Source organism: Paroedura picta, chromosome 1, assembly GCF_049243985.1.
Source record: "Paroedura picta isolate Pp20150507F chromosome 1, Ppicta_v3.0, whole genome shotgun sequence".
NCBI classification, from domain to species: Eukaryota; Metazoa; Chordata; class Lepidosauria; order Squamata; family Gekkonidae; genus Paroedura; species Paroedura picta.
The window spans coordinates 93,614,327-93,640,119 of record NC_135369.1 but is presented as its reverse complement, the minus strand read 5'-3'; the positions used below and the strand labels follow the sequence as shown (position 1 = coordinate 93,640,119).

The following is a 25,793-nucleotide window of genomic DNA, read 5'->3' as shown; positions in this document are numbered from 1 at the left end:
ATCCAGCCACCTCATTCTCTGTCGTCCCCTTCTTCTTTTGCCCTCACTCACTCACTCCCAGCATTAGGCTCTTCTCCAGGGAGTCCTTCCTTCTCATGAGGTGGCCAAAGTATTTGAGTTTCATCTTCAGGATCTGGCCTTCTAAGGAGCAGGCAGGGCTGATCTCCTCTAGGACTGACCAGTTTGTTCGCCTTGCAGTCCAAGGGACTTGCAAGAGTCTTCTCCAGCACCAGAGTTCAAAAGCCTCAATTCTTTGACGCTCGGCCTTCCTTATGGGTCCCACTTTCACAGCCATACATTGCAACTGGGAAGACCATAGCCTTGACTAGACACACTTTTGTTGGCAGGGTAATGTTTCTGCTTTTTAGGACGCTGTCTAGATTTGCCATAGCTTTCCTCCCCAGGAGCAAGCGTCTTTTAATTTCTTTGCTGCAGTCCCCATCTGCAGTGATCTTGGAGCCCAGGAAAATAAAATCTGTCACTACCTCCATTTCTTCCCCATCTATTTGCCAGGAATTGAGAGGGCCGGATGCCATGATCTTCGTTTTCTTAATGTTGATGCACTTTTATGCATACACATAATTAGAAACAGCAGCAGAAAAATTGCCATGAAAAACAATGCCATGAAGTTCTCCCTGGTTACATGATATGTCCATCTACAGATGTGTTCATCTCTCACTTTTGATTGGATGTTAAAACAGAATATCATGAGCAGATAAAGTTCCATGCAGAGATCCCATAAGTGCATTACCTGAGAACATATAATGAGAGTAAAAGTTCTTGAGATAACATGACTGGAAAGGGTCTCTCTATGAGAATCCTGTCTTCTACTGCTGGGCCAGATGGATTGATGGTTTGATTCAGTATAAGGTGGTTTCTTAAGCATTTCCCATCCTCTTATCTGGACAGTGCTTGAACTAGAAACCTAAAATTGGCAGTCCTCGCCAGTCTCTTCCAGGTAAACTAACTAACTTTGTTTCTTGCAGGTGGAAATAAATTAGAGATAATGGTAAAAAAAATCCTTTACTGATATCCACCTACTTTCTTCAGCAGTTTTGCAGATTTGCTGCATCAAGAATAAATTGGATTCAAGCATTGTAATAAGAACTTACATCAATAAATTATAACAGATTGGTGATTAGTGGTATTATTTATATGCAATATTTTTGTACCTCTTATAATGCAGCTGTCTGCTTCACAGGGATTAATTATTTTCATAATTTTGTCTAAGTAGTAATATAGAAAATGTCAAAAAGAAAATTAGATTTTTACTTTCTAGATACAGAAATTTAATTAAAGCCAACTCATAGTTGAAGGGGAGCATCCTTCATTGAATCTGTGATGTGGCAAGGATGCCATGCGAGAGACCAAAGCTCAAAAATTGAATTCAGGAATATTAATGATGAACCTTTCAAGCCTATGCATACAGCACAATCAGTCCCTGATGTTTGTCTACAGGAACAAACTGTGAGTAATGACTTTGCCAACTGAAGACTATTAATGTTCAAAGAGGTGCTCAGATTGGAATCAACCCGTGCTGGGCAACTTTGACCAAAGATTAGAGGTCTCTTAGCTCACTTGCTCAGGAAAAGAAAAATAAACAAGCAGCCTCATGCTCCCCCCCCCCCCCCCGCCTGCTTGCTTTGGCTGTAGAGTCAGGAGAGAACAGCAGGAAATAAGCCCCTCTTCAGCCTTGAGCTCCTTCAGTGCCGGCTGAAGCTTCGCAACCACCGCTCCTCTCCCCACTCTTAGTATCCCCAATCAAGCAGGAAGGAGACAGCAGCCACACAATTAAGTGTCGAACGCAGACTGTTTCAATTGGGGGGGGGGGAGAAAGGTTTGAATTCAGATTGATGTGAATTCATCAGGATTGACTGTCACTCTTCCTGGGTTAACAGCTACCTGAAGCTACTGAAGAACCACTGCTTAGTCTTCAGCAGGCTCCTGTGTGGTAAATCCTTGACTCTTAAGGCTTGGCTCCAATCTTGGTCCTTCCCTCACCTCTCTTTCCTTGCCAAGGTGCTTGACTAGACACACCAGTGGTGGTTTGTTCTCTCTTGCCACGGGTTGTTCAGTTTTGGGCACCACAAATAAAGAAAGATGTAGAACAACTAGAGCATGTCCAGAGGAGGGCCACAAAGATGGTGAGGAGTTTGGAGACCAAGTCATATGAAGAAAGGTTGAGGGGGCTTGGTCTGTTTAGCCTGGACAGGTGATATAACCATTTTCAAATATCTGAAGGGCTGTCATATAGAAGATGGAGCAGAGTTGTTTTCTGTTGCCCAGGGGGTCAGACCAGAACTAATGGGTTGAAATTAATTCAAAAGAATTTTTGGCTAAACATCCAGAAGAAGTTCCTTAACAGTTACATTGGTTCCTCAGTGGATCAGGCTTCCTTGGGAGGTATTGAATTCTTCTTCTTTGGCAGTTTTTAAGCAGAGGCTAGATAGTCATCTGACACAAATGCTGATTTTATGAATGTAGACAGATTATGAGTGGGTGGGCAGGAAGGGATGCGTCAGTGTTTGTCTCTTCTGGCACTTCCTTGCATACCCAGGAAATTGCTAATGGCTGCTGTGGAATAATTGGTGAATTTCCTCTACGCCAGGCTGTATTTTGGAGATTTTTGATTTCATTTGGTTATGAAATTGGGGTCACTGTGGGTAGGCAGGTAGTTTTGAGTTCCTGCATTGTGCAGGGGGTTGGACTAGATCAGTGATTCCCAAAGTGGGCGCTACCGCCCCCTGGTGGGTGCTGCAGTGATCCAGGGGGGCGGTGATGGGCCACAGGTGCATTTGGGGACGATGAATAACTATTAAAAATTAAAAAAAATAATTTCCAGGGGGCTGAGTAATATTTTTTCTGGAAAGGGAGCGGTAGGCCAGATAAATCTGGGAACCACTGGACTAGATGTAGGTCCCTTCCAACTCTATGATTCTATGATTCAATGAAGATGAAAGAGACTTAAAAAAAAAGAAAGCTCAGAATTCAGAGAACCTCATTACAACATCATTACAACAGTATATCAGTACATCAATTATTTAGTACCTTTAAACAAATTTTAAAAATCAAACTGCTTGTCTTCAGGAGTGAGGAGAGGGGTAGCTTTATGATTTATTTATTTATTACATTTTTAAGCTGCTGCACATGAATAAAAACAATACCCTAAAAACTTCTCATTCCCCCCCCCCTCAGATTGCTGATATGACTCCAGAACAATGATGTACCCGCTTGCTGGCGATGCTGGAGGAGGGGCATCTGACCCTCCTCTACCCACCCAGCCTCAACCAGAGGCCTGGAGGAAAAGATCTGTTTTGTAGGCCTTGTGGAACTTACTCAGTTCTGGCAGGGCCCTTCGCTCTTCCAGTCATCAAAACATGAACTGGAGGTAAATGGGAGTGGGCAGGATAAAAAACCCAAGAGAAACATACACAGTAAAAAAAGAAAAAAGACAAGTAAATACAAGTTTTCAGAAAGAAAGATTGAAACAGGACAAACGTCACCCAGGAAGAAAATAAAAGCCGACATGAAAACTGAAAGCACAAAAATGCATGTTTGCATCTTCCTGTGCAAAATGCAATGACACCCCTTTCCAGGTTTGTATTAGAAGGGATGTTAATGCACTGCAGTGACGCTGATTCCCACCCCTCCTTCTCTCCTCTCCACTGCCCTAACAGGAGGTGGCAGGAGACTAACTGCTGAGAATGAGGTCTCCCACTGGAGCAGGAGCCCTATTGTGGAAGTATCTGCATAATCAGGGTACACTGACAGAAAATGTGCTGCTTAGGTTCCCAAATCTCTGCTTTGGGTATTCCTGGACATTCTGATAAAATTGTATATATATTTTTTTACTACTGCTGAAATGTGCTTATCAATATTGACTAAAGTGAATAAATATTACCCAGATATAAAGCGAAGGCTTGTATGTTGTGGGAAGACATGTGGGTTCTGCCAGTCCATGTATCCCCCCCCTGCATCTCTCCAGAAAGGCATAGTTTGAAAAGTGGGTGATTTGCGACTTGTTGTCTCTGCTTGATTGCCTGCTGCTAGCAAAAGATAGGAAATGCTAACACAATGATATCATGTTACACACAACTACACAGCGAGTTGTTGGTCATTATCTTTCATGTGCCTCCCTCTAATGGGGCCATAATAAAAATAATAGATACCTCCAAAACATTACTGGCAAAAAATAAATGAAACAAAATCTTGCTTTACATAAAAAAACATCACATTTTCAGTGTCCTTTTTAGCTCAGCTGTAAACAAGATGATAGCCACAAATAAAAGTTCTTTTATTTTTCAAAATGCTCAAAACCCACTTGTTTTACTTTTCTCATCACTGCAACCAAATGTAGAGGATCACTGCAATTAAATGAACAAAATAAAATCAAGGAAATGAAGTTGCTATTTTGGGAGAATATGCTCATTAATAACACTTTCTCTGTAAGCCCTTTCCTTGGGCTTTTATGTTTCTCACAATGTCCATGATTGAACATGACTTAAATAAAACAATGCAACAAAATCGCTCTATGTCATTAAAACTTTTAAAAAAATATTCATTAACACAAATTGGGGAGTTTGGTAATTTAAGATTATTTTCAGCGTGGCCTAGTGTTCTTATATCTGTAGTGAAAAAGTGATAATATATTTCAGCAACTGAAAATTAGCTCTTTCCTCATGCAAAAGCATTCTCATACTCAGGAGAATATAAACCTTGGTAGGTAAATGACTGGGACCTCAAGTCCTAGTGAGTGAAAGCTCTTTTACAAATGAGCATGTACAACAGATCTCAACAGCTTGTCGATCCACCAGCTGAGGCACAACACGTAGGAATGCCTTGCAGCCTCACACCCTTGCAGTTCTGGGCAGGCAGCAAAAAAAGGAGGCATATCAAACCCCTGGTGGGCCTCCATACCCAGACAGTGTTCAGCTTGGTGGGTTTTTACTGTGGGCACACCAATTAAAAATGTATGTTAAAACCCCATACCACACAGAAAACAAGTGCTAGGAAAAGAGTTCTACTACAAATATCCTCATTACTGCGCCAGACCTTCCCCTTCACCTTCCTAGGTTTTTGAACAGCATCAATATACACAAAAATATTAGATCAACTATCAAAGGAGAGGGTCCCCCCTCCCCCATTTTTTTCTGTAGCAAAAGTTCTATTCTTTAAAGTGCGCCCCAGGCTCTTAGGTTTGCTTATTGATTACTAACTTACTGCAGTGGATACTTTCTTTCTTACACTACAAAGGTACCTCTTCAGCATGCACAGAAACCAAAGTCCGACTTGCCCTCAAACAGCAGGGGTAGTCACTGTTTTGCTTAAGGCGGCGGTCCCCAACCTTTTTATCACCGGGCACCGGTCAACGCTTGACAATGTTACTGAGGACCGGGGGGGGTAGTCTTTTGCCGAGGTATGTCGCCTCTGCCGCCTGAGCCCCTGCTCTACTTGCTTTCCTGCCGGTGCCCCTGTCTTCCTGCCACCTGCTGGGGGGCCCTGCCAGCAGCAGGTGTGCAGTGCCATGCTGAGGGGGGGGCAGCCATGGCGTCCGCTGGAGAGCACTCTGCTGGCAGCAGAGTGGCAGGGCAGCCCCTGAGGTAGCAGCCGAGGAGGAGGACGAGGAGGAGCCACAGCCCGGTACCGACTGAACCATGGACCGGCACCGGTCTCCGGACCGGGGGTTGGGGACCACTGGCTTAAGGAACTTACATACCTATGTTTATAACAGCCATTTTCATAGCTGCATAGCACATGGCAACCAACTGACTGGAACTACCTTCGTCTTACTGTCATTTCTCACAGGATAATTCTCCTTTCCTATGAGAAATGTGTGTCTGTTCTGTAATGCATTATATGCCTATGTCTGTTTTGTTACCAAAGTACCAGGATACAGCCATCCATCCTATTTTCCTGTTGCATGCAAATACACTTTCTCTACACAGAAAATATATTCATGTGAAAGACTGTGATGTACAATGAGCAGTTTTTAATTTATGGTTCCTTAACTATTTCCCAGCAGTATTCTTACCTATTTCTGAAAATTCTTCTTTTGGGGAGAAATTCTAGTAAGGCCAGAGGTAACCCAAATTATGTATTTTTCTGTGATAATAGTTATTTTTTCAGATACGATAGCGTTTTACAACCCACACTGGAAGGATTTCCTCTCACCAGGTCTCTTTAAAATATACCACAAAATATGATTAACCCTTTAGAAATAAATGGATACAAAACCATTGTTGCAAAAACAGAACACAGTGTAAAAGCCTGCATTCATTGGCCCAACCATTCTTTTCTTGGCATTACTACTCTGCAATGTTTATATTCCCTTGTGAGCAGTAATCCCATATTTTCATTTTTTTTACATGAAGCAGGAGGGCTCACGTTAAAATATGCTGTATAATTTTCTACACTGCGTATTTCTGAGTTGAAATTTCAGTACCCTTCCTAGTAGCTAAATAACTGCAAATGTGCTTTCATGCATATGCAAGCCTCACTCCCTCTAAGCACCTTATTAATTATTTCAAAGATATTTAGAGGTCAGCACTCTCAGAGATTTCTGTGCATAAAGCCTCATTAGTTCAAGATACCACACAGAGAGGAAAATATAATTGTTACCTTTAAACAAAGGAAAATATGATATTTTCTTTAAATTTAATAGCTCATACAATACACTCAGTTTCTATTTGAAAACTCTCAATATCAGCTAGGGATTGTATCAAATTTCAAAAGCTCACTGGTTCAGTCAGAATCTCCCAGTACTGATTTAGTTTCTCCCTGTTGCAAACTGAATTATAAGCTTATTCTAAAACCATTTCCTGTTTCCTTGTACCATATTGTATGAATGTCAATGCTATTTGGGTGTTAACAAATCAGCCTTATATATAATATACCTTATCCATTGTTCCTCTTAATATTTGTGAAACCAGCCGGGAGATGGAGTGTGTTCAGGGTGTCCAAGTTGGAATAGGGCCAATCAGGATGCCCGTACTCTAATTGGCCCGGCCCCTACAACTCCTGCCCCCCCTCACCAGCTGCTTGCCCCTCGACTCATACACACTGCAAACACAGGAGGACAAATGCCACCACACTCCAGCCTGCCCAGCACTCTGCAGGACTCTGCAAGGTGACAAGTAGAGAGGGGGGAATGGCCGCTGCCTCCCCCTGCTCCCAAAGCCCCGAGGCTGCCTCTGTGCCATCACACAGGGCTCTGAAGAGGGCCAGAGACAGAGCGGGGAATGGCCGATTCCTTCCCCCTCCCAAATGTCCCGCAGCCACCTGCACACTATTTGCACTGCCGCCATTGCTTGGGGGGGGGTCTAGAGCCCATTGTATTTGGCATACAAGGAGCTTATCTGCTAGTATATAAATAATTATAAAAAGCATGTAGTGGGAAAGAACCTTAAGGGCAATCAACCCTTTGCTCACTGCAGGTAATCTGAAGTTCACATGTCACCATCATGGGGCTTCCAGCCTTTGTCTGAAGACTTCCAAAGAACTAAGCCCCATGAGTTTGCCTTCTGAAGCATCACAGAACAAGCCTTATTTTACATGACAACCACAATGAGTCTATGTCGCATACACATTTTGTTTTTTAAAAAGTGTGAAAGAAACAAATGATTAATTAAGAGTAGATGGGTGGACTGAAACCATCATGAATTAACAAAAGAGCAAGTTTGTCCACTGCTAGTGTCCACAGGCATAATAGGTCTGGATCATATTCCTGACATACAACAGTCTGATAAGCTATTTAAGAAGGTTAATATTCTAGCACATCCTGCTACCTATTGAGAAATGGAATGAAAGGACATTACCAATGTAACTTATTTTCTGAAAGAATTCAATATTTGCTGCATCTAACCCATTTTTTATTCTCTCAAGAAAGGATGCCCAACCGTACAGGCTCTTTGGGTGATCAGCACTGCACTCATCCCAGTGGTAATTAGGAGAGATAACCATGCCAGGCAGGAAAGCTATTTTAAATTCCTGTTACAGTACTTTTCCTATTACTACTGGAAGATAGGCCAATGAAGTTAACAACTTATTTGACTCTAGAGAAGAGATGTGGAGGTCATTCCTTTTTTTCTTTTTTCTTTTTTTGCCTGCAGTTTATAGCTATCATCATTTAACACTCGATGTTGATGAAATACTAATGTGAAAAAATGTATGCATATGCTTGTAACAGAAAAGCCCTTTAGTACCAAGCCCTAATGCTGCACAGGCAGCGCAGAGCTGGAAGGCTTTTTCCAAAATCAATTGACAGTTCATCAAAAGAAGCCAATGCTAAGACAAATCATAATTCCATGAATTCATTTGAAACGAGTGATGGAAAGATATTTGTTTTTAAGCCAGTAATTTCTTTTCCCATTCTGAGCCAAGCAATATGAAAGCAAATGCTAAATGACTTACCCACACAAGGCAGGGAGTAGCCAAGGACAGGATCATGGACAAACTGGCGATCATTCAACATAGTCACACAGTATAAATGAAAGCAGTCCAAGCAAATGACGTGGCGATGTATGCACTGAAATACCAACACTGGACTCCTGGGGGGGGGGGAATGAACAATGGAGATACAAGTTACCTTTAGTTAGTATGCCACGATTGTTTCATTTAAATCAATGCTATATGGCAAGTCCATGGATTACAGAAGTCCATGGATGACAATTCCCATGAGCCCCTGCCAGCATTCGACTCATGGGAATTGTAGTCCATGGGCATCTGAAGGGCCGCAGTTTGACTACCCCTGCTATATGGTGTGTTTCATACACAATGTTTTAGACATGGAAGAAAAAGAAGAGTTGTTTTTTATACCTTGTTTTTCAGTGCTCGGAGGAGTCTCAAAGCGGCTTACAGTCGCCTTCCCATTCCTCTCCCCACAACAGACACCCTGTGAGGGAGGTGAGGCTGAGAGAGCCCTGATATTCCTGCTTGGTCAGAACAGCTTTATCAGTGCTGTGGTGAGCCCAAGGTCACCCAGCTGGCTGCATGTCAAGGAGTGGGGAATCAAACCCGGCTCGCCAGATTAGAAGCCGCTGTTCTTAACCACTACACCACACATAGGATGCCACAGTAACTGCCTGGGCTGCTTAAATTCTCATGATAGGGATGTTTTGAATTTTTCAGTGAACAAGTTTGACACACAAACTGAAATCATTCAGTGCTAGTAATCAAGCTGTGAGCCTCTCAGGGATACATTTGGAGCACATGAAGCCACTTGAATTTCTGCTGAAGATGCCTGAAGTTGTCTGATGATCAGAAGTTAGCCCATAACTGATTGGGAGATTCACTGGTACTGGTTCTGCCCACACTTGGACAGGGATCAAAGTAATGCTTCTGAGCTCCCCATTGCAAAAGAGTGAGGAGAAAGATTTTATTTCTCTTCCTTTCTACTGCAGTCCAAGCCAGCAGCTTGGAATGGGAAGAAGAGAAGGAGCAGCACAATCCCAAAAATAATACTACATAATCTGTTAATATGTACCCAACTGCTGTCCAGTAGCAACTGACCAATGGCAGTCTGAGAAAGGGGCTATCAAGGCCGCTTTGAGCCTCCTTCGGGTAGGGAAAAGCGGCATATAAGAACCAACTCTTCTTCTTCTTCTACAGGCCATCTATTCCAACCCCCTGCTCAACGCAGGATTAGCCCTAAGCATCCTAAAGCATCCAAGAAAAGTGTGTATCCAACCTTTGCTTGAAGACTGCCAGTGAGGGGGAGCTCACCACCTCCTTAGGAAGCCTATTCCACTGCTGAACTACTCTGACTGTGAAAAACTTTTTCCTGATATCTAGCCTATATCGTTGTACTTGATGTTTAAACCCATTACTGCATGTCCTCTCCTCTGCAGTCAGCAGAAACAGCATCCTGCCCTCCTCCAAGTGACAACCTTTCAAATACTTAAAGAAGGGCTATCATGTCCCCTCTCAACCTCCTTTTCTCCAGGCTGAACATTCCCAAGTCCCTCAACCTATCTTCATAGGGCTTGGTCCCTTGGCCCCAGATCATCTTCGTCGCTCTCCTCTGTACCCTTTCAATTTTATCGACGTCCTTCTTGAAGTGAGGCCTCCAGAACTGCACACAGTACTCCAGGTGTGGTCTGACCAGTGCTGTATACAATGGGACTATGACATCTTGTGATTTTGATGTGATGCCCCTGTTGATACATCCCAAAATGGCATTTGCCTTTTTTACCGCTGCATCACACTGCCTGCTCATGTTTAGTTTACAATCCACAAGTACCCCAAGGTCTCGTTTACACACAGTGCTACCTAGAAGCGTATCCCCCATCCAGTAGGCATGCTTTTCATTTTTCTGACCCAGATGCAGTCCCTCCACCCCCTCATCTAGATCATTAATAAATATGTTAAGAAGTACCGGGCCGAGCACCGAGCCCTGAGGTACCCCGCTACTCACCTCTCTCCAGTCTGATGAAACACCATTGACAACAACTCTTTGAGTGCGGTTCTCTAACCAATTCCCTATCCACCTGACTATCTGAAAATCCAGATTGCAGTCCTTCAACTTATCCATCAGAACATCATGGGGAACCTTGTCAAAAGCTTTACTAAAATCTAAGTAAACGACATCAACCGAATTTCCCCGATCCAGCAAACTGTTACTTGGTCAAAAAAGGAAACTAGGTTGGTCTGGCAGGACCTGTTGGAGACAAATCCATCAGTATTCCTTTGTTATTGTTGTTAGGTGCCAGACCCACCGAGAATGGATCTCGCCTGCATTTCAATAAAAGTGTGCATAGGACATATGTTGTCCCTATGAAAATTAACGTATGAAACATACTTTATACCGCATCAGACCACTAGTTGATTAAGATTACTACTATGACTGGCAGCGTGACTCTCCAAGTCCTAAGTAGATCTTTCATATCGCTCAACACCTCATCCTTTTAACTGGAGATGCCACAGATTGAATCTCCGACTGAATGCTAAGTAGATGCTCTACCCCCAAGTCGCATCCATCACTTTTAGTGGGATGCAAAGCAGCACTGCATTGTTCTCATTGTCATAAAGTAAAATTGCTAGCATTCTCATAAGTGCCATTGTGAATTTTTCTTCCTTCTTATTATGAGACTTATCAGCTTTTCAAAAGTGTGCCCAAGTATAAACTGTTTGTATGTCACTTTATAAATTAAGATCCTTATTACATTTGCAAATAAATCCCACTTATATCAGATGTCTATTGTCTTCTGTAAAGGCAAATGTTCTATACACACCTAAGAATTCCCCATTCTAGTTGTAAGGCTTTCCTATACCACAGAAGCCCCTGCATTAACACAAGAGATTTAATGTAGGATTTCTTGCAAACTGTAAAGTTTCAAATTGTGTTATTCAAAAACATCAATACTTTCATAGGGGCTACCAACTTCCTATTACAAACTTTATCCCTAATAATGTCTGCAAGTCTTTAAAGAAATGTTTTAAAATCTGCCACTTGAGCCTTTGCAAATTATTTAAAATCTTCTATCTAATCTCAAAATACTAGGTTGGAAAAAAAGAGAAAAGAGACAAGCCTTTGACTGTAGGAGGAATATAAATGACACATGTAAAGGATATTCTGATTACTGCACATACTATATATGAATGCATAATCTTCTTCCAAAATATGCAGTTAAAGCCTTCTACGCTGCACACGTCAAGGTAGTATGTTGGTAGCATTAAAATATAATCTCAGTGTTTTAAGAGATTTTGATGAATAAAGCAGCTTAGAAACCGAATTAAATAAAACCTCCCCATTACTAATCCTTATTAGTTGACCACTTGCTGTTCTGAATATAATAAAATTATTTCTAAAAAGAGACAGGCATCAGCGGGTCTCATCTGACCTTAATTATGCTTACTCCCAAAAAGGCCAGGACAGCCATATAAAAGTTTGTGGGAAATTGTGTTATGCAGGGGTTCCATTACATTTCCCCCACTCTCTCTCTCTCTCTATTCAAAAAAAGCGCTTCAAACCTGTAATCATTCATTCACTTAACATTTTCTCTTTACTCACAGTTGGCAAAAAGTGATAAATTCTTGATTGTAAGAATGTTATCAGCAGAGCTCCAGCCCTTCTGATCTTGGCCTGGTTCCTCTGACTGGCAGCAGACCCCAGCCCAATCCTGGAGTGAGCCCGCTCCTCCCCATACAGCCCAACAAACAGCTGATCCCTGGGGAGGCTTTTCTTTGTAGATCAGCTGTTTGTTGGGCTTTGGGGGGGGGGTTACACAACCTGTAAGATTCCAACATGCAAATTCACAATGTTTTTTCTTATTTTTGATAAGCCACATCAGTCATAAACAAGCAGGAAAAAAGAAAAAGTAACCACATAAGAGACTTTTTTAAAAAATTCAGTTTTGTAATGTGTGATTGTCCTCATACCCAGGATTTTCTCTTCAAGCATAGCTAGCAAATCATGGCTTAATTTGATTGTACACTAAGCTCCAAAATCTGAATTGCAATGTTCTAGGATAGGAAATGGGAAGCAATAATAAAGCAAACAGCAAGTGTAAGCAAGCACACAAAGCATTTCTTCAATGGGTAAAGAGATGCAATCAGAATACACTAAGATTATCTTATTCCGAAAAGCAAAAAAGGGGACACGTTTCCTGACTGACTACTTGTGATCATTATGGCAAGTGATCACTATGCAAAATCTCATTTTAAACTCCCCTACTATTTAAGGTGGGATAATTGCTACAACCCCCCAATCCCTCCAAACCACAGTTTCATCAGTGTTTTTTAACACAAGAATCCAAAAGAGGTCAAACATTTAAAAAGAGGACACCTGGTAACCCAAGAACAGCAGAAAGGATTTTAAGAGCTTAAGGTGGCACTTCCGGTAATCTTATGATCAGCACCTCTTTTTTCAGAAAATAAATTCTGCATCTTAATCTTTGTATGAAACCACATTAGACACATGGTTTGTATCAGAGTAAAACTGGAGGTAGAAGTGGAATTTTTGTCTAGGACCCATGTCAGTAGTGTTGGTTCTGCCTAGTGGCCAGGCTAGCCATGCTACACTGCAAACCTAAAGGCTCGTTTCTATGAATAAACCAAATTGAGTAGACCCGAGTAGGATTCTGAGCAGGCCTATTTAGGATTGCAAAATCCAGAAGCTATCACTTATAGCTGTTCACTGATCCCTGGCAGTGCGGAGCTACCACTTTACCTTGGCAAACAAAACTGAGAGTCACAATTTAGCCAAGGAGTGCTCCACATTTTACCAGGCCAGACGTTGGAAAGCAAAATAAAAGAAGCTAGGATAGGAAGTATTATTTATTCTGTACATTCTCTCCCCCACCCCTCCAGCTGAGAAACAGCAAAGCACTGATAATGCTACTCAGATATGCTGCTACAGAATCCTGCCTAAATGGAGAAAGATATGAAGACTGATCTTGTTTAGATAAGAGCCCCACTGGGAAATAAATTGTTTGAGTATATCTCAGAATCTTTTGACAGGTGTTATTAATGTATTGAGAGTCAGTTTAGTGGCCAGGAATGTGAGACACTTTTTTTAGCATAAGGAATTATTTGCAGGAATACAATACAGGATTGAAAGATACATCTTTCACTGCCTATTTGTGAAAACCTTGAACTAGCTCTCCCCCCCCCCCCATTAGTTCTTTCCCCTCCAGTTCTAAGGGTGGAAAAGAACAAGCAATCTAAGGTTAAACCGAATGCCACAGCTATCAGGCCTTTCATTTAAAATAAGCAAGCTGACATCACTGTTTTGAAACACTTACACTTCTGATACATCTAAAGCCTGTGGATATTTGTAAAGCCTGTGGATATTTATAAAGAACAAAAATAGTGGCCAGATCTGTGTAAATCCATGGGGTCATCTGTAGGTGACAATTGGATTTTTCTTACCTTTTTATGAAATAACCAAATAATAATAAGAAAAGGAATATGTCTATATGCCTGACTGTCATGGATTACATTTAGTGAGGCAGAAATAGGCACATAGAGCTTGTTGCTGTGGAATAAATAAATAAATGCACTGCTGCTTATCCTTCACTCAAGAGGGCTGTATTTATTACCAAATACCCAGGAGCCTCCCATTAACGTATTTTTATTGGTTTTAGCAATCTTCTTCTAGCTTCAAAAGCTTTCTAAATAAGCACCATAAAATCATTTTCAATTTTGGATGGATCTCTATACTGGCCCAAGACAATTTTATCTGTTAACAGCCATAGGAGGTTACTCAGCATATTCCCAGATGAGATGAACCACCGGAAATAGATCCGAACATGAACAAATATATCCAAACTTTGGAAAAAACAAACAAGCTAAATTCACGTGCATAAACCTGACATTGCATTTAGTACTGTTAAGCCATATTTAGGAGCATTACATGGAGGGCTCACTCTCCCATGTGTTCCATAGAGAAGCAGAGCGAGGAGGATAATGGAAGTCAAAGTTCATCTTATTTTCATTACACTAACTTAAGATATCCAAGGTTACCATTTATCCATCCCCATTTCCTGCTTTATCTCTTCATCACAATTCCTTCATTGTGAAGGAACAACCTCAGAGATGGCTGTCACGTGAACTTCCTGTGGCTCTTCAATAGAACAAGCCAATGGGCTGAATCCTATGGTTGCTAGCAGAACTCTCACAAAATTGCATTTTTGTGCCTCTCCCTTCCACAATACCCCTCCCACTAAAGTACTCAGCTCTGGAACTTCTGCCCCTTCCCCCAGCACATTCCTTCACACAGTCTCTCAATATATAAGAAAAAAGACCACATTATAATAGCATAGTATATTTGTATTTTACATTGGCACCTGACCTAGCCAGGGTGATCCATGCAGCAGTAATCCCCTGGTTAGACTTCTGTAACTCATTCTATGCAGGGCTTCCCTTAAGAGTGGCCTGGAGATGCCAAATGGTTCAACATGTAGCAGCGTGGGTACTTATGGGAACCCAATGGAGGGCATTGGCTTCATATTGGAGACAGGATCATATTCAAGAAGAAGATGAGTTTGTTTTTATATCCCACTTTTCTCTACCAGAAGGAGTCTCAAAGCAGCTTATAATCCCCTTCCCTTCCTCTCCCCACAGCCAGGCTCCCTGTGGGGTAGGGGGGACTGAGAGAACTCTGATGTTACTGATCTGTCAGAGCAGCACTATCAAGGCTCAAAGTCACCCAACTGGCTGCATGTGGAAGAGTGGGGAATCAAACCTGGCTCACCAGATTAGAAGCCACTGCTCTTAACCATCTTGAGCTAGTGGTTAGGAGTGGGGACTTCTAAACTGGCGAAACAGGTTTGATTCCACGCTCCCTCACGTGCAACCAGCTGGGTGACCTTGGACTCGCCACAGCACTGATAAAGCTGTTCTGACTGAGCAGCAATATCAGGACTCTCTCGCAATTTCACATAACTCACACGATGTCTGTTGTGAGGAGAGGAAGAGAAGGCAACTGTAAACCGCTTTGAGATTCCTTCTTCACCAAGCTGGCTCTAGGTTTTGGTATTAACCTTTAAAGCCCAAAATGGTGTGGAACTGGCATATCTGCAGGACCATCTTTCCCATTACATCCCCCCAAAGGCCCCTGGCCTCAAAGAGGTGAAACTGGCCTCAACGGGGGTCAGGGCTTTTCTGGCCCTGGCCTTGGCCCCGGCCTGATGGAATGCTCTACCAACTGTGATCAGGGCCCTGGGGGACTAATCAGTACTTCTTTCCCTTGAGGTGCTAGCTTTCCACATATAGAGGGCTTTTACTAGAAAGATCATTCAAAAATATGAATTTCCAAACTGCACTCTGAAGTTTTACAGTCCTATGAATAAATACAATGTTCTCTTTCTAAATGTTCTAAATATGTATTCTAATATTTCACAGGAATCTAAAGTTAATTGTTCAAAATGATATCCAGATTTCATGCAGAGGGAGATGGGAAATGATATGTACAATGTTTCTTTATTGTTCGTTACTGTCCTAAGGTAAAAGGCTCAGATTACATACTTCAGAATAATCCTGTCCTGGGACTACTTCAGAGGAAACAAGCCAAAGAACACATTCTAAATCCATGTCATGTGAACTACACAATTCTAAAATTGTTATACAGTAATATTTCTAAAAATAGCATTTGTAATTTTTAAAAACATGTTTGCCCTCTTACTGTCTTGACACATCATCATAAATTGAAAAGGCTAAACTGCTGTAAGGTAACCTACATTTGCTTGCAGTGCTCTTTTCAAAGGGGGAAAAATGCTATCATGTTTATGCACAGCTGTTCGGAAAATGCATGGAACTATTGCCAGTACTGAACTAAAATTATATATGACCTAGCTTTTTCATTCATGTGTCTACAGTTACAAAATACAGGTCAATGGGTTGACAATATGCAAAGGAAGGCAGCAAAGAGAGAGAATGTCAGAAGTTATAGCCTCACCCTTAGATGACAAGCTGTGTCTGTAAAAATTCCACCATGAACTAATAAAGTACAGCGTCTCTGTCTTCCTTTGCTTATGGGTCACTATCACAGCCTGGAGAATGCAGGCAGGGCTTTTTCTATGGATGAGGCCCAATCCCAAAGCTATGGAAGATCTCATTTAGCAGACTGACACAAGTGTTGAAAAGCACAGGAGAAGACAAGGAGCTTTTGGGGAGTCTACAGCATGGTGTAGTGTCAGCACGGTACACTGGTTAGACTGTCAGTCTAGAATCTAGGAGAACCAGATCCAAAATCTCTGCTCTACCATGGAAGCTTGCCAGTCACACACTCTCATCTTAACCTATCTCACAAGATTGTTATGAGAATAAAAGGAAGGAGAGGAGAATAACGGAAGCCACCTTGGGTTCCTGTTGGGGAGAAAGATGAAGCATAAATGAAGTAAACAGACTCCAGCTTATTGACTCAGAATCCTTGATGGACATACTCCAGGAATGACTGGATAGGAAGCATTGAAACTATTAAAGGGCATTTTCTTTAATCTTAAAACTCTTCTCTAAATGCTTAGAACAACATAATTGACAGTATCACACTTTGCCGGAATAGACAAGTGCTTTCCTCTTTATCTGCATGATGGACACACAGGCATCTCATATGCAGACAGAGCTGAAGGGAGAAAACCCTTCTCAGCACAGTGCCTTGCGATGAGGAAACAGCTGATCTTCTCACAGTAAGTTGATCTATATAATCAACCCCCATCTACCAAAACAATAGCGGGCAAGGACCGCCACAAGATGATAATGAGAACCACTCGTGTAATATTGTTTTCTATTCCTGTTACAATCATTGTCATGAGCATGAATTATTATTATACAGCTTTCTTTTCTTGTTACCGTCTTTGTCACAAGTACAAGGTACAGAATATTAATGCCTCTCATAATACCCTTTTAGATTTTGTAACTTGTTGATTCAGTTCATCTCCTTATAGACTCCCAATGCAGCATTCAAAGAATATACAGAAGGGTGCCCAGCCAGAGAAGCAATTTAAAACATCAGCATAATACCACCTCTATAAATAAAGAGTGATTCATACTTCTGACAACATGCTGAAGGCTCCAAAGACTCCTATTGGTTGAACCTCTCCTCCCCCAGGACCAATAGCACCCCCCCTCTTCCCTTCAGGCCTGCTGTGGAGCCTCTAATACCCACCGACTGAAGCGAGGGAGGCATTTCTGAGAGCAATGCAGGGGAGTCTGAGGGCATGTGTGTGCTTTCTTTTTGAGAGGAGAAAGCTTTCCCCTTCTGCCTAACCGCTGGCTGTCAGGGAGGCCACATAAAAGCCTCTTCTCACTCAAAATACTGCTGTGGCCAGCCTCACTGCTTGAGAGAAGATGCAACCAAGCAATGCATGTCTCATCCCTGCAACTGTCTGAAAATTTGAGGCCTACCGCGCAAGGTTGTTGTGCAGATGAAAACTGGATGCTGTTGCAGAAATTCTTTTATATCCTGTTTCATGTGCACAACAACCCTGGACCTCAAGTGTTTCATTTCCACAACGAACTGCATGGGAAGCATTAAATGTTTCTTCTGCACAACAACCCTCTACACCAGGGGTAGTCAAACTGCGGCCCTCCAGATGTCCATGGACTACAATTTCCAGAAGCCCCTGCCAGCATTCGCTGGCAGGGGCTCATGGGAACTGTAGTCCATGGACATCTGGAGGGCCGCAGTTTGACTACCCCTGCTCTACACCCTGCAAAGCAACCATTTCTGCCTGGGGAGCTAATCTTTATAATCTGGAGATGAGCTGTAATTCCAAGAACTATCTAGGCCCCACCTGGAAGTTGGCTACCCCTGGGTTAGAAATATTGTTTGAGGTTTGGAGGTGGGAGTTCAAAATGGTACAAAGCCTCAGACCATTTCTGCACAGAGGGCTAAAACACAAGTGGCCTCCTGCTTGCAAACGCGGGATGGTAAACCTCGCAATTGCAGCCCTGCATTTTTCCTCTGCTGCATCATGGCTCTTTGCTTCCTGATGAGGCTGCAAGGGAAAGCAAAATGAACTTCTCCCTCCACTCCTTGGCTTGTCAATCACAACAAGCCACCAATCACAGCACAGCAGTTATCTCGTGGACTGCAACTTTCTCCCCAACCCCTAAAATTATTTTAAGGCAATTCTGCATTGCTATGGAGTAATGCCACAATACAGATGCATTTTTAATTTTAAAAATCCATACTGCCATGCTGCTATGGAGAAACACCAGAATGATACACCATTACCCCCTCCCCTTTTGGGATTCGTCTTCTTTTGGACTTTATTTCTGTCTGGGTGGATTCCTGAGATACTGAACATGGTCCATGGAGCCCCAAAACACAGTTTGTGTACATGGTTGGCTTAAAAACATAGTGCTCAGACCCCTGTATGATTCGAAGGATGCTAGGTCACTCGTCACCCCTACCTTTTCCTACTCATTTTCCACCTCCAGAAACAGAAACGGGGTTGTGTTTGCCTGCACGAGTTGTGAGGAAGCTGGACATGTTCCCTGGAGCCCCAAAAGACATTTTGTGTTAATGGTTGGCTTTTATAAAAAGCACTATGATTGGGAGAAGGATGCTTGATCACACCCACCTTCTCAGCTCATTTCCCATCTGCAGAAAACAAAAATGGGGCTGTTTTTGCCTGGCTAATCCCAGAAAGACCATGGACACTTTAAAGAAGATTTTATTTTACTTTTGAAAATATAAGTTTGCTGTTGCACTGCAACGCGGACCGCACCATTAAAAAATTTATTTGGAATAGGAAATGGAGACGGGAGGGAGGGTGTGAGGGTGGGACAATGCTGTAGAGACTATTACGCCTTTCCGTCTCCATAGGGGCTTACCCCTAGTTGCTCACTGATGGTACGCAGCGCTGGCTGCTTCGGGCGTGAACAGCACCTCTGGCAGCCAAAGTGCCCAACCCTAGTAGCCAGCTTCCAAGTGAGGCACTAAACTCACAGCAAACCATGACCTAGTGCCCATTGCATTACAGAATGCAATGGGCTTTACTGCTAATTCTTCCATTAAAAATAGGCTTGGTGAACCTTGGTGTCTTGTAATGCAATCCAAGGTTTTGGCTCTGAGAGTTCTTCTTTATTTTAAACTAGTAAAAAAGCCCATTGTATCCTAAATACAATGGGCGCTAGGAGGCTGGGGAAGAGTAAAAGATCGCTTACTCGTTGCGGCGTCCTCTTGCTGGTGGCCACTTTCTGCAGAGAGGCTTGAGCGGCGGCGGAGGCGGCGGCGGCTTGATGGTGGAGGCGGAGGCGGTGGCGGCTTGAGCGGTGGCGGAGGCGAAGGCGGCGGTTTGACGCAGGGCCACCCGCCCAGGCCCCCCCGCCCCCCCAAGGCTCTCCCAAGCCTTCTCTCGGCCGGTGGAGCGGCCTCACGGCATCGTAGACGCCACGAAGCTGCTCCGCCGGCCAAGAGAAGGCGGCCAGGCCCACCCGCCCAGGCCCACCCGCCCCCGAAGCTCTCCCAAGCCTTCTCTCGGCCAGCGGAGCAGCCGAGAGAAGGCGGCGAGGCCCACCCGCCCAGGCCCACCCACCCCCCAAGGCTCTCCCAAGCCTTCTCTCGGCCGGCGGAGCAGCCTCGCGGCGTCTATGACGCCGCAAGTCCGCTCCGGCGGCCAGGAGAAGGCGGCGCGGCCGACCGCTCACCTGTGGCTGTGCGGGTGAAGCAGGCAATGGGGAGCCGCGCGAACCATTGCCTGCTTCGGGCGGGATGGACACTTGGAGGGGCCAATCAGGAGCCGCTTTGCGGCTCCTGATTGGCCCCTCCGAGTTTTTATCCCGGACCGGTCCCGCCCTAACTCCTCCCCACTACCCCTTACTCTTTTATTCAGTCCGTGGCGCCCGCGGCGCCACGGGCTGTGTACAGATTATAATGTAAGCCCAAGAAGGACCCTTATCTTCCTCATCACTCCCTCCCAAAATCATCTGGCAGTAGGATATACGTCTTTGCCTTCCTTTGGATATTTGAAAGGTTACAACAGAAATAGAACTAGGGCAAACACCAGAATAAGAAGAAACATAATGACACTCAGAAATTAAAAAAAAAAATCCTATGGTATTTATGACATTACTTCAAGACTTGACTTCCTTCCTCTGTCCTTCCCTCCATGGTCCTGGGATTACCATCTGAAGTTTCGTATCCCTACTCTCCAGCCATTTTATAAATTATAAAAAAAAAGATTCCTTATGGAAAACTCACTCACTGTAATAAATTGGTCTTGTATGGAATTTGTCTTTGGATGGAATATGCCCCAATTTATTTCAGTTTAGGGTGACTTAAAACACTGCAGTCCCTTTTAAATGTTAATTCATTCATTTTAATGAATATTTCCTTGACCGCAAATTATAACATTTGGTTCTTGGCATTTCCATTTGTTTTAAAATCTCTAAAGCATGAGGTGCAACAACAGTTCATTACACTTAATTATATTTACACTGATGACATGCATATTTCTTAGTAGTTTGATTTGCAAAAAAAAATGTTTGTAATTATCACCTTTAAAATATTTCTAAAATTATTTTCTAAGGGATATGAACCAATTTCATTCTCTCAAATAAATCAACCACATTTTATTTTTAATTTACAGCTGCTCTTGAAGGGATTACTGTGTCCTCTTTGGATGGGGTAAGTTTTCCTAACATCCTCGTGGTGTTCTTGGATCCAGTTCTTCTTTGTTTGCTTTGGTGTATCCATAACTGTTATTGGCACTTGTCTTTTATTGCGTTACTATGTGTGTGTTTTCATTTTAAAGTTGCCAGGTCCTCCCTGTCAGCCATTGAGGTCTGACTCTACATGTTTTTATTGAATTAAACAGTTCCACAGAATCTGTAAGACTGAGCTGTTTTGCTAGGTCTAGGGTAGACCAATCCCTCTAAGCACTGACTAGCACCCCCTCAGCAAGATTTTAATTGAACTTATAATCAACTAGCTTCAAAGCCCATTCCTAAGAACGGGCATTGAAAGGGTCCCCTCCCCTGGCCCCTTGCCAGGCAGCTTAAGGTGGCCTTGGGCAGCAGCTCACAGCCAGATCAAATGGGGCGGGTGGGGGCTGGGCAGCTCGTTAGCAGTGCCAGGACAGAGCTCCTTAGCAGGCAGCTAGTCAGCTCCTTAGCAGTCCTTAACGAGCAGTCAGCAGGCTGGGAGGCCCTCTACCACGATCCTTTGCCCAGGGCCCTCTCCCCTTACCTTCAGTTGGCTCCAGGCACTGAGGTGTCTGGGAGCTGCAGGGGCAGGGCCAATCAGGGCAAAGCCGGCTGCACCCTGATTGGCCCTATTCCAACTTGGACAGCCAGACACATCCCACCCCATAGACTGTTTCATAAATATATAGAGGAACAACAATGGATAGAGGAACAACAATGGATAAGGATGTTTTAACTTATTTGAAATTATTTTTACCTTTGATGTTATCTACTATGAGCCAACATGGGAAGGGTAGGATATAAGAAAAAATGACCAAAACAACTACCACTACCACTACCACTACCACTACCTCTTCTTCTTCTTCTTCTTCTTTTTCTTCTTCTTCTTCTTCTTCTTCTTCTTCTTCTTCTTCTTTGATGATATCCTAATGGTTAATGAAGCCTGTGTAGTGTCTGGTTCTGAATTTTTAACTGGAAATAGTGGCAAAAGTATCATAAGAAGTTTTTTTTTTTTACTACCTGATGGAGTCTCAAAACAGCTTATAATCACCCCCTTCCACCACGCAACAGATACCCTGTAAGATAGATGAGGTAGAGAAAGCTCTGAGAGAACTGTGACTGGCCCAAGGTCACCCAGCTGGCTGCATGTGGAGTAGTGGGAAATCAAACTCGATTCTCCAGATTAGAGGCCACTGTTCTTAACCACGACACCATGCAGCAGAACCCATTCAAATGTTGAACTGAGATCATGGATTCACTCTCTTCCATTTGTTTTGATACATTTACTTTGTTTATAGCCTGCCTTTCTCCCAGGGAGGACCCTAAGTGGCTTATATCATTCTCCTCTCCGTTTTATCCTCACAAAATCCTGTGAGGTACATTAGGCAGAGAGTGTATGTCTGACCCAAAGTCACCCCATGAGTGTCTGTGGCAGAATGAGGATTTGAATCTGAGTCTTCCAGATCCTAGTTTGATTAGGATCTAGTCATTACATCACACTGGGTCTCATGAGGAAAGGACCTTGTACTGAAAGCTGGTTACAGATAGCGATGCACTCAGACATGAGATTTATCGGATTAGAAGCAGAACTACTAGTATTCAGGACACATTGCAAGTGCAAATGACAGGTCAGATGCCGACATTCCCTCCAATTCTGCCAAACATGTTCTTGTTAAAGTCAAACGTGAAGTGACAAAAGTGTAGAAATATCTGTATCCCATACTCTGCAAATAAAACAGCTCAAAATCGTTCTAGATTTATCAGCTGACAGAGGGAGGGGAAATTCCTCTGCTGAGATCCCCTAATCTTTATATTCTCAATTAGAGATTACATGAAATGTTTTGTAATACAAAGAGGAAAGTGCAACAATTTACAAAACACAAATCCCTTATTTCATATTTGCATCATTCTCAAGATTCCATTATCCCTACATTTAATACCTGTATTGCAGCAGCTGCACTAGCTTCTGGTTAAATTTCATATCTGATTCAAGGTTTTGGTTTTAACCTTCAAGAACTTACACCAGTGGTCCCCAACCCGCGGGCCACGGCCCAGTGCCGGGATGCGAAGGCCTTGGCGCCGGGCCGTGGCTCCTTCTTCCCTCCCCCCCCCCCCGAAGCGAGAAGCTCGCCAGGCTGCAAGCAAATCGGCCGCCAAAGCAGCCGATTAGCTCGCAGCCCAGCAAGCTTCTTGTTTCGGGAGGGGAGGGAAGAGAAGCTTGCCGAGCCGCAAGCTAATCGGCCGCTAAAGCGGCCGAATTGCTGGCAGCCCGGAGGGGCCGGGAGGGGGAGCCACATGGCAGCGGCGCAAACGTTGCCTAGGAAGGGTGTCCGGATGGGGACGGAGGGTGCCAAAGCGGAGTAGCACCGCGCTCTTCGTTCGCCGCCTTCCTGCCCGCCCGCCTGCCATCCACCGCGAGAGGGAGTAAAGGGGTGTGGAAGAGGAAGCGGGGCGCTCCGGATACATGCGAATTGAGCCCCGCCGCCGCCTTGGAGGTGGCCCGGCTGACATGCGGCGAGGCTGGTGACGTTGCCCAGAGTGTGTAGCCCGGAGGCGGGATCGGTGCTCCAGCGTGTCTGTGTGTGTGTGGAGGGAAGTCGGGTCGGGGCACGGGGGAGCGCCTTCGATGCAGGAAGAGACGCGTGCAGCTGGAGCAGGACGCCCAGCGGCTCTCCCCGCCTTCTCCCCCAAGGCTGTATCTTGGCGCGGCGGCGGCGGCCGTTGTGTGCCCTGGCAGGAAACCGGCTTCCTCTCCTGCTACAGGCCAAGGAGAGCCGGGCAGCCGCGCCGTGGCGAGAGCATCATCATCTCTCTGCCGGGCGCAAACGCACGTGCGCAGCAGTCCGCACACGAGCGTTTGCGCCGGGGCTGCCGCATGTGCACGGGCCCCTGGGCCGCCCTCTCCCCACACTCCGGAGCAGCGGTCCGCAGCAGCGGAAAGTTTGCAGACCGCTGACTTACACGATATGGGCCCTGCATACCTGAGGGACTACCTTTCTGAATACATGCCCCAGAGAGCATTGCAATCTAGTAAAACCAATCATCCCGAGGCCTAAAGAAACACATCTGTCTTCGACCAGAGCCAGGGTCATCTCAGTCCTGGCTTCTGCCTGGTGGAATGAGCTCCCCAGGGAGATCAAGGCCTGATGGAACTTACCAGATTCCACAGGCCCTGCAAGACAGAGCTCTTCTGCCAGGCCTATGGTTGAGGCCAGTTAGGAAGCTACATCACTAAAGTTCCCGGACTCCCTCCCCCCTCCCTTTCCCTCCTCAGCCAACACTACAGCTGCCTATTTAATCTCAGTGACGACTGTCATGGTGGTTGTAGTTTTATTGTTTCTTGTTTTAAAGTGCATTGCTCTGTTTTTACTGTTAATTCAATATATTGTTTTATTACTCTGTTATATAATATGCTGTTTACCGCCCTGATCTGGTAAATCAAAGAGGGGCAGTATAAAAATCAAGCAATAAATAAATAAAGATCAATAAAAATACTTGTTCAATAAATAAAGATCAATGTTCATTACTTATCCAAGCACTTAAATAGTACATTCTTTCATTCCATATGCACTTTTCTGCAACTGGTAATGAAATGATCAATGTTTCAGCAAGCATTTCTGCAGTAATTGGGGTAGAATCTCACATGATACTGAATAAAGTTCCAATTGACCTTCTTTCCTGCTTAAAAAAAGAAATGAAAATAACAAGCCCCTCAACCATTTGCTGTTCTTAGCAAAATGTCCCTGGTCACCTTGTCTTACCAAAATTATAGACTGCATTGAGCAGAAGTTATTAGACATTATTTTTATAAAGACAAAAATCAAATTTTTTGGCAAAACAAGATCATGACAAAACTGGTTATGTGGAAAATGTGTTGTCTTTTGGTCAATGCTGGTCAACCCACAGCTTGAAATAGCAGCAACATGTACAGATCAATAGTGTACTTGTTTTTACTTGTTCCCCTTCCAAATTTTATGAAAGAGAAGAACTTAACAAAATGTATGAACAGCAACAAAAGTGAAAAGGGAAGGAAACAGGAACTAAACAGCATCTACTGGGCCCCCGAACCTCCCTCCCTTGAACTCATATGATGGATCTGAATAACCATGGGTCTGTTGCATTATTTACTCTGTTAGAATAGAATGTTACTTTCTTTCTTTGTTGTTGTTGTTGTTGTCATTGTTACTTTTCACTTGTTATAATCACTGAGTTTGATTTATTGTTCTTGTTTACATTCTATGTGACCCGCCCTGAGCCTTAGTGGAGGGCGATATATAAATCGAATGATTAATAAATAAAATTAATAAAATAAATACATAAACATTAAAAATTATAAATTAAACAATTTATACATAAACAACCTTGTAGAAAGACTCTCTGGACCACAATTTGTTTCTCCTACATTAAAGGTAAAGGTATCCCCTGTGCAAACACCAGGTCATGTCTGACCCTTGGGGTGATGCCCTCTATCATTTTCATGGCAGACTCAATACCGGGTGGTTTGCCAGTGCCTTCCCCAGTCATTACCGTTTTACCCCCCAGGAAGCTGGGCACTCATTTTACCGACCTCAGAAGGATGGAAGGCTGAGTCAACCTTGAGCTGGCTGCTGGGATTGAACTCCCAACCTCATGGACAGAGCTTCAAACAGCATGTCTGCTGCTTTACCACTCTGCGCCACAAGAGGCTCTTTCTCCTACATTAGGAG

The 25,793-nt window shown here is 43.7% G+C and overlaps 1 protein-coding gene across 3 annotated transcripts in view; it reads right to left on the bottom strand.

Annotated features, from left to right (window-relative positions):
• PRKN (parkin RBR E3 ubiquitin protein ligase) overlaps positions 1-25,793 on the bottom strand; it is a 951,947-nt gene that overhangs the window by 303,745 nt on the left and 622,409 nt on the right. For all 3 annotated transcript variants that reach the window (XM_077348081.1, XM_077348097.1, XM_077348089.1), the window contains one exon: positions 8,410-8,546. In XM_077348081.1, coding sequence (XP_077204196.1) covers positions 8,410-8,546 — 137 coding nt within the window. The remainder of the gene's footprint in view (positions 1-8,409; positions 8,547-25,793) is intronic.